This window comes from Hippocampus zosterae, chromosome 2 (assembly GCF_025434085.1).
Source record: "Hippocampus zosterae strain Florida chromosome 2, ASM2543408v3, whole genome shotgun sequence".
NCBI lineage: Eukaryota > Metazoa > Chordata > Actinopteri > Syngnathiformes > Syngnathidae > Hippocampus > Hippocampus zosterae.
Genome location: NC_067452.1, coordinates 5,467,268 through 5,484,160, shown reverse-complemented (window position 1 = coordinate 5,484,160; position 16,893 = coordinate 5,467,268). Strand labels below are relative to the sequence as shown.

The window sequence follows — 16,893 nt, the reverse complement described above, 5'->3', positions numbered from 1 at the left end:
CACGTCCTGTAAATAGCAATTTATTAAGTCTGGAAGAATGTATTGTGTCCAATTTATTTATCAAACAATAAGTGATGTCAATAATTAGTGTGAGAGGCTTGATTTCAGTGCACTATGAAGGAAACTATGCAAACTGCTGAAAAGGCTATCAATAATAAATCACTTATTATTATTATTTCTTTTCTTTATTTTTTAATGAACTCTTAGACCTACTGAACGACTGTATTTTAATGCTGGCCATGATCGTGGTACTTGAAAAGTAAAGAATTTTTCGGTGGAAGTTAATTGTAAAACGTTTGAGGGCCACTTTTTTTGAAGCACAACAAGAGCTGTACAGAAAAGGAAAAAAATCCAGTTCTTCAGTTTTGTGGGTGGAGTGCCAGCGGTCAAATTCCGAGCTTGTTTCATTATCACAATCCTTGTTCAAAACATACACACCCTGTAAGGGATGAGACGCCAAGCAGGCTACAATGCTTTTCCTGTTTACATACATTTTTTAAAAACCTCTAAGCAATGTGCAAATGCACTGACAAATGCATTTTCTTCAACCTCATTAACGATTTATTTTATGATTGATTTCTGCGCAAACTCGACATTTTATGAGGTACAACAGCACAATGAAATGAGATCCTAGACTTACACTCTGCATTCGGAAAGAATGTTCCATTTTGAATGACACAAAAAATGTTTTGTTTTGTTTTGGTTGCACTCTAGTGGATTATTCAAATTGTGCCGATTGTGTTGCGGCCACCCCAGTACAGCAGCACATGGTAACCTGCATGTGCGGCAACAACATCAGGGCAAAGCATGAGCACATCACAGGACAAACCGGTCAAACCTGGCGGGTGACATTCTTGTGCCACTCATTTGTCTCAGGCGTGCACTTGGGATTGAGCAAGCGCAACTTTGGAGCTCGCATGCAGCAATGGCACAAAAAGAAATGTCAGGCATGATTTTCCGCCAAGAAAGCAGCCGATTGCCCGTTTGCTGATTCGCAACAGTCTTATTTGGGCAACTAGGTAGTCCGACGCCATCCTCCTGCCAAGCACCTCATGATGAAATGGTATCACGCCATGACGCTTCAAAGAGAGACTGACAAATTAATGGAGGGGTTTAAGAGAACGCTCATCTGACGTTCCTCGTCGTCAATCACCCTCTGTGGCTAGAGTTCTTCTTATAACATGAGAAATAAAAGGATTTGGATAGTGGATACTTGAATCAATCAGATCACCTCTAACGCACAGTAATGGCTACCTTAAAATAAACCATACAAATACAATTATGATCGATTTGCAAAATTACTAAATGTAGTCAAATACAAATGGCTCATCACAATTAACAAAGCCAGTGGTTTCTTCAAAGTCAACCAAGAATTTCACTTTAAACCGGTCGTGCATGCTCAAAATTCTTCAACGCCTTCAGGACAATTGCATTTCGTACTTGCTGCTGTTATGATTGCTGCAAACGTGCTACAGAAACAGTCTTCAGTCTACAGTCTTCCTCCTCACCAGCAATGAGGTGAATTCACTCGTGTTTAGGGTTTGTCTGCTATTGTGACTGACTAGTGAGCAGTCCAGGATGTAGTCTGACATTCGCCCACAGTCAGCTGGAATAGGATTTAGCTCCGTGAACCTGATGAGCGGTCTAGGGTCATTCCATGCCAAATCACCACTCACAAAAATCTGAAAAATTTAACCAAGCAGATTTCGATTTTAATGAAACTAGCTGCAGGCACAACACTGAATCTCAACTTTTAGTTCAATCTGACTTGCGGTCCACCGAATTTTAATATGTTTGAAAAAAAGGGGAGTGGCCGCCTGCCTCTGAAACCTTTAATAGCTGCGGGCAACTGGGGCAATCTTCATAAGAGCGTGATTGTTGGAAAGGAAATTCAACATGGAATCTGCAGTCATTTAGAAGGCTAGGGCGCAGAGAGATTACATTTCATGAAAAAGTGTGTCATGGTCATGTGAGCCACATTGTCAATTTCAAGGTCAAAATGAAAACATCACATTCAAATATGCACCAATTTTCGAAATGAATGCAGATTCCTTGTTGAATTCCTTTTCCAACAATAGCTGTTTTGTGAAGATATACCCAATAGTGAGTGACATTCATAGTCATGAAAACCAAAATCCACTTGGCATGGAATGACCTGAAAGGCAATGGTGGATGGTTCGCTTGCCATAACCGTCTCATTTCAAATTCCAGCAGATTTTCCATGGGATGGGGTTCAAGACCTCAACTATTTGGATTCCCACGATATCTGCAGTATAAACAAGTTCCCACGCAGCTAAAGACATCCCGCATGAAAGTTAACAGGTGCAGGTTTCTTTTCCCACAGGTTGGGCAGTAACACTCTCACTACACTATGTTCACCATCAACAAATCGAGCAATAGTGATTTACGAAAACAGGAGTAGTCGGCACCAGTATTCTAATAATGTGAATGAGCTGCAAACATTTTGGCAAGCTGTCTGCGGATGGTATGAACAATGACCCAGAACCGGTGTTTGGTTTACATGGTAGCTGGTTGTGCAACTCCACTTTCTATGACAGTTACAGACTGAAACAATGTAAGAATGCTAGTTATTGCACCTTGAAAGAAAATGTTTCTATTCTATTTCCTGCTAATTAAACAGGGTAGCACGGAAAAAAAGTGTTCAGCGGCAACCTACAGTCGCATTGTTTAGCCACTTTCTGAAATCTGTCACTTCAGACGGTTGGGGCTGGGGTTATTATCTACAGACCCCACCCTCACAGAATCCACAAGAACAAGAAGGAAGACCATTTTGGCTAGCAATCCATCGTGGAAGCCGCACGGCACCAAGTGCTCATCCGCAAAGGTCCTAACGCTAGTTGCCAATTGCTCGCTGACTTAAATCGATACATCAGTCGCTTAACACAGACAAGACAGTGATCCCTCACCATTTCGCACTTCCAGTTTTGTGGTTTCAGTGTTCCGCATCTTTTTTGTTGCAAATTAATTTGAAAACATTTATGAAAATGACATAACCGTGATCGGCAGCCATGTGGCGGAATGACGCGTTGTCTCATGTTGATGCGCAAGAGAGCGGGTTTGCTTGCATGCCGAACAAAGCGCTGACGTGATTCAGAGGCTTTGGACATCCCAACTTAAGGCGCGTGAACGGTTCCCGGCGCGATATCGACCAATGGGAGAACGAGTGCATCATCGGTAGTCTGTTGACTGTCTCACATACCGTATATCTTCGTGTTGTGCTCACGATAACCTTTTCTGATATTAAGCCGCGCTCTATGCAATACCTTGCCACCGCCGAAGCAATACGTCTCAGCTGTGTGGGAGCGTGGAAGCCTGCTCGTCAGAGATGGCATCATCAACAGAAAGACATTGCTTTAACAGTGGCAGAATGAAGCTGGTTTCTCCAATTTAAGAACCTCAGCGGCACTGTCAGCGCCTCGAGCAAAAGAGTCTCAGAGTGAACCTCAAGCCTGTACGAGTCTAGTGAGAGCCTTCTTCTATGGCAACAACACGAGCCTCTTCGCCTCTCTCAGAAGGCAATGTTGATTAAGGTTCATAACTGCATACGGTTTTAAATTGAAAGATTTAAGTAAATAAGTGTACTGTTGTAGTCTTTGTCTCAAATATGTAAATACTGTGTACAAATTTAAAACATGCTGGTACCTGTGATGTTTCTTGCTTCGAATAACATCAATCATCAGAGAGACAATGACATCGTGGACAGCGGCTCTTCCTGTACTCCCGCATGTACAAACACGTAACTGGTCTGTTGTCAACTGCCTGAGTCTCAGACCTTCACCAACAACAGGTGCTAACATACACTGTGTGACAGCCGTGAAATCCCGCTTCATATTTCACTGTATGCAAACATTACATCCACAAATAAACAAGAAAATTCCTTGGGGTGGGTGATTGGATGAATGAGTCGAGGGATGGGGTGTGCATGTTCGGGACAGCAATCGATAGGCAGAAGGCAGGCTGAAGGCACTTCAGTTGGCACGTGAGATTTTAAAATATGTTTCAAAAGCACCAATGAAAAAAAAAATTTTTTTAAAGCTTGAGCACAGCAGGTGCCTCCTTGCCATCAAGAATGACAAAAGATCCTCAGTTTGGAGGGGGGGGGGGGGGGGGGTTCCGCTGTCATTTTAAGTGAGGTTAATGACTTATCTTTCAGAACAGATCTGTAATATGATTCCAGAGGAGGACATTTTATGTTGATAATAACATTTATGTCACAAATCTGTATGTGTAAATAAGTTCATCAATTCTTTCCCGCACCTTTTTTTTTAGTTCTACCTTTTAATTTCCAAATCATTGTAGATACCACTATGAATTAAGTTACAAAGTTTAATAATTTGCCAATGGCAGAGCACACAGTTTTAACCCTTTCAGGGTTACTACAGTGGGTAGCTCATCATATTATCAGGTTACAGGGTGCATGACAGGGTTGAATCTCTCATTTTTATTATTATTGTTTTATTTATCTTTTTAACCAAATATGATTTGCACTGATTCGGGGATAGTTGGCTGAAAAAAGATGTCACAGGGGGCACATCATTGAAGAAAAGTTTGAGAACTGCTCAACGTCAACTCAGCTATATCAACTTAGCGTTGACTAGAACAAATCTGAAGTTATTCAACACCGAGTGTGTCGTGAACATGTTGCCGCTAGACCAAGATGCAGCAAGAGGAAAAAACTCAATTCCTCACATGAAATCACGGTATTGCAAAGAAGACTAAAGCGTACCGTGCTCATAGCAAGTGCGCTGTTGCGAGTTTGTGGCTTTGTTAGCTTGGGAGGAAATCAAAACTTCGAAAGAGTCTCAGCCCAGCTCTTGCTGAAGTAAACATCTCATTAAAAGGTCTATGTGCCTCGTAGCATCGCCAGAAATGAGTCCAGCTTCAGTGATTACGACCAGCTTTCTGACAATGTCCGAAGGATGTGGAGTTTACGTGGCTGGAAGTGGGCATTGTTGACAGAGCCACAGTGTCCTCATGATCATCTGCTTCTATTAGGACTAGCAAGAGGCCACAGGCTGTTGAGTCAGCGGTTAATTAACAAGCCCGTTAAAGGAGGGTCGAGGCCCCGAGTGTAAGCTAATCACACATTCTAATTTAAACTTCTTCGGACTCAACTGTGGCCAGTGGGCTGAGTGGGCTCAGTGTGTGTGTGAGACGTCTCAATGCGTTTGTTACCTCGCCACTTGCCGATAGAAAGGCAGCAGAGGCAGGATGAAGCCAAGCAGCCAGATGATAAGAGCGCAGCTTGTCACCAATTCTAATCCCCCGTCACTCAGAGGACAAAGACGTCTGTCTGGCGCACACATCCGTGAATGCAGCCACACAGGAGGGCATTAAACAGTCAACTTCCACATGCCCGCTGAGATATCAGAGCTTTTAAGGGGAAGCTATTGTCCAAGTTGACAGCCAGGGCTTCTCGCATCCACATTGAGCCCAAACACATATCAGCAGACTATGTACAGTAATGTCACAAACTATGCTGACTAATTAAATGACATGTGAGAAACCTCTTAATTAAGATATCATGTTTTAGTTATATTAAAGGTGTAATAGTTCATTCCCTTAACTTGCATCCAGGCAGGTTGGGATCAAATGCCAATGAGTGTTGGTGTGAATGCTAGTGATAACTGTTGCCTGTCTCACAACATTCCCTAAGATACAGTAGGTAACCTGGACAGACTGCTCTCTCCCTTTTGCCTAAAATCACGTGGGAATAGAGTCATAATATCAAAGATACAAATACTGAAACAATACAACGGAGAAGAACTTCATACATATTCATAAACACACACATATATATACAGTATATGTACACACATATATACATACTATATACTATATATAAGAACTGTCAGTTTAGCATGTTTTTATTGGCATTAATTTAAATACATTTTAACGGCATTCATTTTTTTCTCGAGAGATTAACGCGGCACACGTCACAGCAGATGTTGCTCTATAAATAAATCAGAAACAAAACAACAAGCACGCTGCACAGGTCCATGCACGTTTGTTTTGCCAGCCAAGGCAGCGCGAGACACCGAGTTAATGAATGGAAAGTTTACTTTTAAAAAGTTGCCAGGTTGTTCCTGTTGGTCCTTCTTGCGCGGAGGTCTCTCTACGGTTTTGTGTAGACATCATTTCGGATGACTACACTTGGTTCGATGCTAAGGTGGCGGCCTTGAACGCCTCTCGAGTCGAACGGAAGAAGGCACGGAGACAGACAAAGACGTACCTGTATTTGTTGAGACTGTTTTAAAAAATTATCACCACAGCTCTCCTTTTTTCGGAGCTGCAACACAAACTTACCGGTATTTAATAAAGCAGAGACACAGTTCACTGAACCAACAGCAAGTTAGAACATTGGAAGCATGTCTTCAGGAAGGAGCCATCTTGGAGTCGACGTATTACCGTAATGACCATACAAAAGATGCACCGGAATTTAAGGTGCTTGGTGCGCTTTTAAGACAATGGAAGACTTTTTGGTGCGCCCAATAGTGCAGAAAATACGATGTGTGTGTGTGTGTGTGTGTATATATATTATATATATATATATATTTATATATATATTAGAGCTGTCAAACGATTAAAATATTTAATCTAATTAAAAATGCAACTGTCATAATTAACTCAAATGAACAAAAAAATTAATCGTGATTACTTACACATTTTTTACCGTTTCTGAATTTCCTTTTACAATTTTGTCCTATTTTTTCCCCCATTTTAATGCTCTCATCAACATGGAATCATGAATCAGTTTCCTATGTGCCAAATGCAAATATTTACTGAAATAACAATTTTCGAAATCAACGATTTTCAATTTTACATGAACATTTTTCACTTGGTGCAGTTATTCACACATAATCTCTCACACAATATTACTGTCCATCAATAACGGTGAAAAAAATATTTTGTCACACAACAGCTGCTTTAACAGCTTTTTTTAATGAAATCAAAACAGACCAATATAACATTATAAAGTGCACATCTAAGGTACACTAGTACTCAGCCTATAGTGGATTTAAACCATGGTTGCATACTTAATTTTTCTCAAGTTTGCTTTCAACACAGCAGTCTGTTTCTGTATGTTTGTTGGAGAATAACGAGACCCCAGAAACCAGTGTTCGTTATGTGCCGCTGTATTCGAAACTGCCGGCCGTACAAACAAGCACACGCACTTCCCGTGCTGCAGGGGCAAACCATTCTGAAAGAGGGGGGTTTCACTCCCCCTAACAAAGTCAGGCTATGTTGATTATGTTGGTCCTTCTTGCGCGGAAGTCTCTACGGTTTTTGTGTCTACCTCATTTCGGATGACTACACTTGGTTCGATGACAACACTGTCACTGTCAGAACACAGAATAGCTCCACCCGCTCTACTTATATTGACACGGAACGGAACGCTGTAACCTTCCACACAAAATAGTTCCAAACAAGTAACATCGCGTCAGTGACATACATTGTATACCTGTATGATACAGAGAGACAGAGAAGAAGAGATAACTTTGGTCTTGTCAGTGGAGCAATATGGCAACTATTTAAAAGTAAACTTTCATTCATAAACTCTTTAAGTACAGTGCACTCCGCTTAATAGAACACCGGTTAATAGAGTAATCCGCTTAATAGAGCAAAAGGCTCTGGAACGGATTTGCCTAATGCAATTTCCTATAAAGATACTCCGCTTAGTAGAACAGATCTCCGCTTAATAGAACAGGCCGTAAGCAATGAACATTGTAAACTAGTAGTTTTCGAAGTGTAGCTATCGCGATACTGTACCACTATCGCGAGAAAACGCGGTAGTTCTAGCCGTATACAGTAACAGGTAGCACGCGTCACTCCACACATTGACACACGCACGTCACAATGGCTTCAACTTCATTCAAGAGACGAGGGCTATCACCTGCGGATAAGAAGGACATACTCAGACGATACGATGCATTGCCGGATTCTCAGAAGGTACGCCCGCGGTTTCCAGGACTTCCCTCTTATCCAGCGCATTGAGAGGAAAGTCAACCGCAAAATTACGGACTCCTATTTCCAGACAAAAGTAACGAAATTTTTCTCGTGATTTGAGATGTTTGACTGAAGTTGATTAAAGTTGTTGTTTTGTTGTTTGATTAAAGATATGGACGTCCACAGTCGAAATATCTCTTCTAACTCGTCAGCAGGGGTTTTTCTGCGTGCATAACTTGGTCGTCGACGTGTCTGAAGGTGTACCTAATAAAGTGTCTCCGGTTAATAGAAACCCCGCTTAGTAGAACAGAAGCGCTTCGGCCCAATGGTGTTCTATTAAGCGGAGTGCACTGTATCCGTTTTCGGTGTCTTATGCTGCCGTGGATGGCAAAACAGACATGGGCGTGGACTTCTGCAGCGCGCTTGTTGTTTTGTTCTGGTGTATTTATAGAGCAACGTAACGTCCGCTTGTGACGTGAGCCACGTTAATCTTGCGAGAAAAATTTTAATCCGGTTAAAATTCATTTAAATTAATGCCAATAAAAACACGCTAAACTGACAGCTCTAATGTAAACCCATGACCTCTATACGGTGCCTATTAAACAGATGTGGTGCTCTTAATATCGTGACATCACGACAACGACATCTCGGCAATATAATATTCTCAACTCAACTCAGCTGTATTTAGAGAGCACTTTAAAACAACCACCATGAAGCAAAAATAATTCATACAATGACAAACAATAAAACAATAACTTAATTTCAAAGACAGTAGAAAGCACATGCTGTTATCGTTACGTCTCTCTGGTATATTAAGATACATTGTGATGTTTTCTTTAATCAATGTATATGTTCTCAGAGATGGACTCTTGAGCCTGCTTTGACGACTTCAGAGATAAACTCTTGAACCTCCTTTGCTTGAATTGTCGAAACTTGATTGTGATCAATGCCACTTGGTTACACAACAAACAGTGTGGCGTAGGGAGAGATGAGAATGGCCACTCACCCCTCCCGATGCACACACTTTAGAGGATAAAAGGAGGGGAGCGATGCTCCTCAGTAGAGTCTGCTGTGGGTAGCGTACGGACGCCCAGCGAGTATCGAAGCTCACTCTGCTGAGGATGTTGGCTCTCCATCCTACTGGCATACGGTAAGAGTATATCATCTTTCATACAACTTGTTTGAACTGTGTTATCATTTCTGTGTGGGACCAATAAAGTGCCTATTGTTGGTAGCCAGAAGTGTCTTGTCGTTATTTCTGAGTGCCTATCTCCGACGATCCTTTATAAAAGTTGATAATCATTCAAATTGAGTATCAGAAGTGTTTCAAAACACTCTCGCGGACGCCACAACTTATTACCTGGTCGCTTCGCAAAATATGAAATGTCTGCAGGTGAACTGTGCATCTTTCATATCCTGGTGACTCATGTGTAAGAATACACTGAAGAAATAGTGCATGAAACTAGTGTGAAAAAAAATTCATCTATTTTTATTGGGCACGCGTTACCAATAAAAATGAATACCATGTTTGACACATAGCTTACTTAGTCGCCGTTTAATAAACTAAATTCGTTCAAAACCCAGAAAGCAGGTGAGCTGTGATGGTCGTAAGCTGAGCCCTTTCGGCAATGGCCATTTCTCAATAATAAGAACACAAAGTGAACTTGCCAAGAACATTCTTACAAAGAGCATGTGCAACAGTGTTTTTCCGAGGAACCCGAGTCTCTTTGTATATTGGAATGGCTGTGTACTTGTTAACTTATCCCCTCCAACCTGACTCCGTTTCTGTCGTATTTGTGTTATAGTCGCGCGAAATGCGTCTCAGGATATTTGCCTCACCAAGCCTTTACAACAGAGGTCTTGAATCCTGTTCCTCACAAGCTGGTTTTCGGGATTTTTCTAAATCTATCTGCTCTCACATCTGATTCCAATGATCACGATCGTTATCCAGCTGCTGCAGACCTTGCTGATGATCTGAACAGGACCTAAGATCCCTGCTCCATCATATGTATCCTTGGGTGAAGCTAGCTGACAAGAACAACACCCAGGTATTCCAGGTGTTCTAGGTCTATTCATACTTTCAATGGGAACAGGACTTGGTCCAGGACTGATGGTGTTTCACAAGACCACAAGGGCGTAAGAAGAGACAAGAACGTAAATTAAGAAATGTCTTCTGTGATGTCATATTCAGCAAGAGGTAGTAGTACAAGGCAAAATCACAGCTGACCAAAATGGATAACAACAGGTGGATTTTTCAGCTCGATTCATATTTCACTAACACAATGTTAATTAGACTAGATCATTTTTTTGTCAAGAGAACTTTTGACTTTTGACTTTAATTTGGTTTATGAGAGTTAATGTGCTGCATCTGACGAGGTTCCACTGAACTGAATGTTTGTAAATATTTTGCATTTATGACAGACATACATACCCTTTACTCATGTTCTGTCACATCCAGAATAAATATAAACAAACATATGATTACCAACTGTGTCAATAGATGCAGAAGAAGATGATTCCCACGTTTGCATGCAGCTTTTACCCGGTGACTCAAATGATGTATTTCACAAAGTACTTTCTTCTACTTTTTGAAAACTATTTTCTAAGCATCTAATGAACTGTGAGTGGTAAATATGACTACTGAAATGGAGAAATAACATAAACACAAAATTCGAGTCCTTATAATAGCAAGTATAGTCACAAATTATTTGCAATGTCTGGAAAAAGGGTGTAATCTTACTTAGTTTTGCATGTAAACTATGTTGGACTGATATATGAAAGTACCCCCATTTTTTCTTGATTGCCTTCTAATCATGTAAGTGCTAATAAAAAAAAAATTTTTTTAAATGTCATATGGTAGCTGTCTTGCATAAATTCATAAGTGACAGTCTCCGGTTTAACAGGAAACTTCCGGTTTTTGAACGTTACCATGTCACGTGACATATGACGTAACTAATAATCGTTGGTTAAAATGTAGAGAATGAGAGGAATTCATAATTTTTCCTGCCACTTCGGCACTCTCTCTCTCTCTCTGTCACTCACACACACAATGTAAAACAAGTGAAAGTGTGTGCCTGTGTGTGTTTTGAAATTGAACATTAAGGAGTGTTTACCTGATCAAAAATCCTACGGTATCTTCGCGTGGACTGGTCGATTAAATCCCGGACAGTCCATTCGGGTTTACACGGAACCACCACGGCTGTGTCCCCAAAAGTCACCGTGACCTTCATAATTGCGAAAGAAATGTACTCTTGGAAATATCAGATACAGGGGATGGGAAACGTCCGTTGGAGGGCCAGCCTGTGTTCCTTCCGCGTCCAAAGTTGAAGCAACAGGTGTCTCGAGTCCGGATAGATTCAACCCTACGGGTCCCTTCGCCGCTTTCACCGGGCCGCACAAGTGTGGAAGTGCACACGAAACATCGTCCCGTCAGCCGCCTCGCCGCGTGCGGATCACAAACGCGGTCACAGCTGCACACGTTCTGTAATGTTGGGCCGATACACCCAATCAAAACAAACAAGTCTCAAACCCGGAAGAAATCACAGCGGCTCAGGCGATGCAGGAAATCATCCCGTGAGGACTTAACTGCGCCAGTCACATCACCACTTATCGACCGACACCTTCCGAAAAGAATGGTTTAAGTCACACACGAAAAACTGGAAAAAATGGCGATTGTATTATAGTCGTTAATAATGTCGTTGCAGGAGTAGAATTGAATCATCTTTTCAAATAAGGAGCTGGCGGTGGTGGCCAGCATCCTTAGGAGATGTTTAGGCAAAAATACTAATCATAATAAGTCAAAATATGACTTAGGTCATTATTCTAAGAAAAATAGACTTGTAGAAGAAAGAATAATAGTGTAGCACTAAAAATAACATCAAGACTTTACTTACTTTGGCATGATGATATCTTTATTTAGAATGGTAAGTGGACGTTCAAATTGAATAGCCTGTTCGTCGCCTGTTCAAAAGTGTACCAGAAAAAATAAGCAGATACTTTCTCCCACCACAAGACACACACTTTACCTTTTAACACACTCTGTGTAGGGCAGCGCAGAAAACGTTTCAAACTACAATAATTCAACATTTAAATGATTCTGAGCAACAATAATAAGGCAAAAGTCGCGAAACTAAAGCATTACTACTTCAGTTGGGTTTAGCCTATTGAAAAGAATAATGAAATTTTTTAAGTTTGTCATTGGGTTTTAAATAAACAGTTAATTTTTTACTGTAAAATCTTTGGATATTTTTTTCGTATTACTACTGCAATATTACTGTGTTGGACTAATGCACTGAGAATTCTGTTTTGCTATTAACGTAAATCGTAAATTTACGTTATCGTAAATCTCCTCTATTTAATGTAACTTCTTGACCGATAAAAGATCAAGTTATATTAAATAGACCAGAACTACAGTTTTTGGTGTTGTTGAGAAAATGACAGACATAAATACAGTATTTCAGATGAAACTGAAAAGGATCATAACCCTATGTGACTTTTCAGTTTCATCTATCTTCTCGTTTTTCCTTCCTCTTCCTGTCTAAATTCTCCTCACACACTGAGCACAACACATTCACATACACGTGCAGACACACACACACACACACACACACACACACACACACACACACACTCTTAAGGGTTTGTGCACTTCAAGTTGGCTACTCAGTGCAATGAAAGCGCTATATAAATCAGCATGTATTGTATTGTATTGTAATAAATAAATAAATAAAATAACTACACTATTGAGCCAGTACCCCCAGCGCACTCTCTGACAATGAGGGTGTCACTGCCAACTGCTGTAGCGTCTGTGCAATTACACTTTATTCTACTTTATTCGGCAAAAAAGCCTACCACCCTACTGCCACAACTCCAATCGTCCACCTCCCCTATCGAGGCACAGAATATGGACCACTCGGACTCAATGCCCCGCTTCCCCTGGGACGTGGGCAAAGCTCTGCAGGAGGTGCGGGTTCAAACTTCTGACAGGGGACTGTCCCAGCAGACCCTTACGATACGTTTTGGGTCTGCCAGGTCGGACTGGCATCTTCCCACACCATCGGAGCCAACTCAGCACCAAGCAGTGATCAGTTGTCAGGCAAATCCGATGATACGACCACAAAATCAATTATCAAACTGCGGTAACGTGTGTGTGTGTGGTGCCAAGTGCATATATGGACACCCTTATGTTTGAAAATGGTGTTCCGTATGGACAATTCATGACTAACACAGAAGTCCAATAATAGAAGTCTCACCGTCATTGCCCACGTGAGTATTGAAGTCCCCAAGCTGAATGAGGGAGTCCCCAGATGGAGTGCTCTCTAGCACACCCTCCAAGGACTCCAAAAACGGTTGGTAGTCTGAGCTGCTACCGGTATTTGGTGCATAGGCACAAACAGTCCGGACTCATCCTACTACCCGAAGGCAGAGGGGGGCTACCCTCTCATCCGATGATGTGAATTCCAATGTACCAGCAGCTGGGGGGAAATTACAGTAGTATGCCCATACCTGCTCTGCATCTCTCACCGTGGGCAACTCCAGAGTGAAAAAGAGTTCTCTTAAGAGGGGTCTCAAGAGAACTGGTACCAGAGCCTAGGCTGTGTGTTGAGGCAAGTCCGACTATATCCAATCGGAACTTAATCCGACCAGCTCGGGCTCCTTCCCTGCAAGAGAGGTGACATTTCACGTCCCTAGAGCAAGCTTCTGTAGTCGAGGATCAGACAGCCAGGGTCCCCGCCTTTGGCTCACACTGCACCTGACCCCTTTGGCCCCTCCCATTGTTGGTGAGCCCATGAGAAGGGGGACCCATGTTGCCTCTTCGGGCTGAGCCCAGTCGGGCCCCATGGGTGTAGGCCCGGCCACCAGACTCTCAGCAATGAGCCCCACCTCCACACAAACCCCTCCATCACGTTAAGGTGACGGCTCACGGAGGAGAGGTATGTCCATGCCATTGTCTCCAGCTTTGCTGCATTCTTGGACAATCTAGACCATCGAGGGCAGGCATTTCCACGAGGATCAACATGTGAAATCAAATGAAAGAGATGCATTCTTGGTTCAGAACTTCCTGTTCGTTACCAGATGTAATGACCAAAGTAGCTTTATTACTGAAAAGCAATGTTAAGACCACGCCACCATGAAATGCGGTTAAGGGGTAACGAAAGCCAATTTTGGGGGGTCTTGAATACATTGAATGTGCTCACACTACTCTAAACATGGCAGGCTATTGTGATTAATATTGTTTTCGTGTAACAGGAATGAAAACAGATGAATTTATCCACCATCCATTTTCTAATCTTCATGAGGGTTGCGGGTGTGCTGGAGCCGTAGGTGGGGTCCACACTGAACTGGCTGTCAGTCAATCGCAGTGAATCGATCTAATTTCATCAATCTCAGGGAGCCACCAAGTTGGACATTATCCCTCGGAGCTGTAACATCACAACTATTCTTGCATGCTGCATCAGCTCTATGCTGAATGTCACATGACCAAACTTGGAAAACAGCTTAGCAGACTCAGTGTGTGTTGCAAAAAGTAGCATTATGAAGAGTTGATGATATAATGGTTTGAACCATTGACACATGATAGTTTGAACAGGAGATAAAGCAACCGACTTTGATCAGAAGGGTGCTCAAATTCAACCCGATTAGGAGTATGTGAAAAGGATGGGGCCTGAGAGGTTGTTTGAAGAGAGACAGAATAGAGAAATCCATATTTTAATCCTTCCCAAAATTTGAAGTCCTCACTCACTCTGATCTGAAGGTTTAACGCTGTCTTTGCAGAGCAACTACGCGATGCTGAGAATACCCCCTGCTTGCCTGTCGCTGCTGATTTACGCAGTCTGACTTGTTACTAACGATCGTCTAAAATCAGTTTGAGATGGGAATAATGTGAGATAGCTGAACCAACACCGTTCTCCGTCACACCCCCTGAGCAAACTGGATAGCACAATACTAATCAACTGTCTCCTCCCATTCTTCGTCATAGTTTCACTTGGCAATGTTCTGCTTCTGCCACCGGATGTGACAATGACACAACGCTGGTCTGACTTCATTACACAAAAATCATACACAGTGTCACCTTCATCTTGCTTCCATTTCACACTGCTCCTCAAGTCTAACAAATCACATAAGCACGCACGCGCACACACACACACACACACACACACACACACACACACACACACACAAGCCATGCATTTCCCACATTTGGAGGTGGCGGGGGCGGGGGGGTCTCAAAAGTGATGGTTTTGTGGGGACAATAGGGCTGTTCACACGGGAAGATTTGGTCCGGTGCTACGCCGGGGCTGCCCCAGTAGAGCGTTCACACGTGCAAATTAGCTCCGGCGTAGCCCCGTAAAATGGCTTACACCGGACCAAATTTGATCCACCTCAGAGAGGTGGTTTAAAAATTTGCTCCAGAGCAAATGCTCGTTTGCGAAACAACGCCGATGTAAATTTGCACATGTGAACGCAACTGGGTTAAATTTGCTCCAGAGCAAATGCTTGTGAAGAGTACGTATGGCGAGAATGTGTTGCTTTCGGGTTCTGTCGGACTTCCGTAATGTGTTCGTTTAATAACGACACAAGACTTGACTGGTAACATCTTTCCTTTTGTAGGAGACTGGACTGTCTCGGAGTTGTTAGTTCCTTTGTTGTTTGTTCACAACGCCCCGCCCCCATATAATTTATTTTGTGATTTCCTCTCTTGATTTTCTGTTTGGCGCATTAGTGTTTGCTTTTCTGAGTGTCATTGAAGTCATCGTTGATTAACATTTTCTTGGGCGGTCACTCTCGAGCAGAAGGCACGGAGAGTCGGAGACCGAGAAGGAGAAGGACGTGCCGGTCCAGTAGTCGCTTGAGTTGTGTATATACAGTATGTTTTAAAAAGAACCAACACGACAGCTCGTTTGTTTTCTGTCGTTTTGCTCCGCTGCAGAAACTGCCGTGTGAACGCAAGTGGGGCTGCGCCGACGCCGTGCCGATGCTGTCACGCTCATCGGCTTTGTACGTGTGAACGTCCACACAATTTGCTGTGGTGCAAAATATATCGCAACAAAATACATCGGTGCAGCGCCAGAGCAAATGTGTGCAGTGTGAACAGCCCTAATGATTCTGCCCAACACCAGCCATAAGAGATCCAAAAAGGAAAGGGCAAAGCAGATTTTCTCCATTCCAAGTATGAGGCATGTTAGAATGTCCACAGACCTGATTAATTACAAAGATGAAAAAGAAAGGTGTTGGGGCCCAATGTTTGCAGTGTCTGCATAAGAGTACCTGTATATTGCTGACTTTGATGCCACACTGTTACACAGTCACCCACAATTATGTGCAGTTATTGTACATGAGATGCAAACAATGGGTCTAAAAATTAAAAAGAAAGAAAGAATGAAACAAAGAAAGAAATGCATCGCAAACATTATCAAGTGTGTCTTTTGGGTCTTTTCAATCAGGAAGTGAAGTGAGCCAGCCAAAGTGCTCATTGTCAATAAAAGCCCAGTGATGGTTTTTGTTGTTTTGTTAGTCTCTCTGAGTGCAATTTACAGGGTTGGGTTGTCTGGGTCGATAATCTTGTTGATTTGCTTTCACTCACCGAGCAGTGCCCCTTTTCGAAAGAGCAAAATTGATGTTCCCAGCGGCAGCACCACTGCCCTCGCATTTTTGTTCCGTTTGAGACTGAGGCTGTTCAATAGCTGAGACTTGCTTCACTTCCTGCTGCGCTGATTTATCAGGCAAGTCAAGTCAGCATCCAGGATTGCAAGTGGAAAAATGTGTGCTATAAAGTGATCAGGCGTCTAAGATATCAGATTAATGAATTAAAAGGTACATACAGATTTGGGAGAAAGATATTGTGCCATCCAAGCAACATTTTTTCATGGACACCCCTGCTTATTTCCACAAGACTATATATATATATATATATATATATATATA

At 42.3% G+C, this 16,893-nt stretch overlaps 1 protein-coding gene across 3 annotated transcripts in view; it reads right to left on the bottom strand.

Annotated features, from left to right (window-relative positions):
* pard3ba (par-3 family cell polarity regulator beta a) overlaps positions 1 to 11,535 on the bottom strand; it is a 144,607-nt gene extending 133,072 nt beyond the window's left edge. The window contains exon 1 of one of the 3 annotated variants that reach the window (XM_052058705.1): positions 11,082 to 11,535. In XM_052058705.1, coding sequence (XP_051914665.1) covers positions 11,082 to 11,198 — 117 coding nt within the window. In that variant the 5' untranslated portion in view covers positions 11,199 to 11,535. Of the gene's footprint in view, positions 1 to 3,663; positions 3,812 to 11,081 lie in introns of those variants that run through there. The other 2 variants (XM_052058704.1, XM_052058706.1) reach the window with 2 other exon arrangements.
* Positions 11,536 to 16,893: the final 5,358 nt, after the last annotated feature.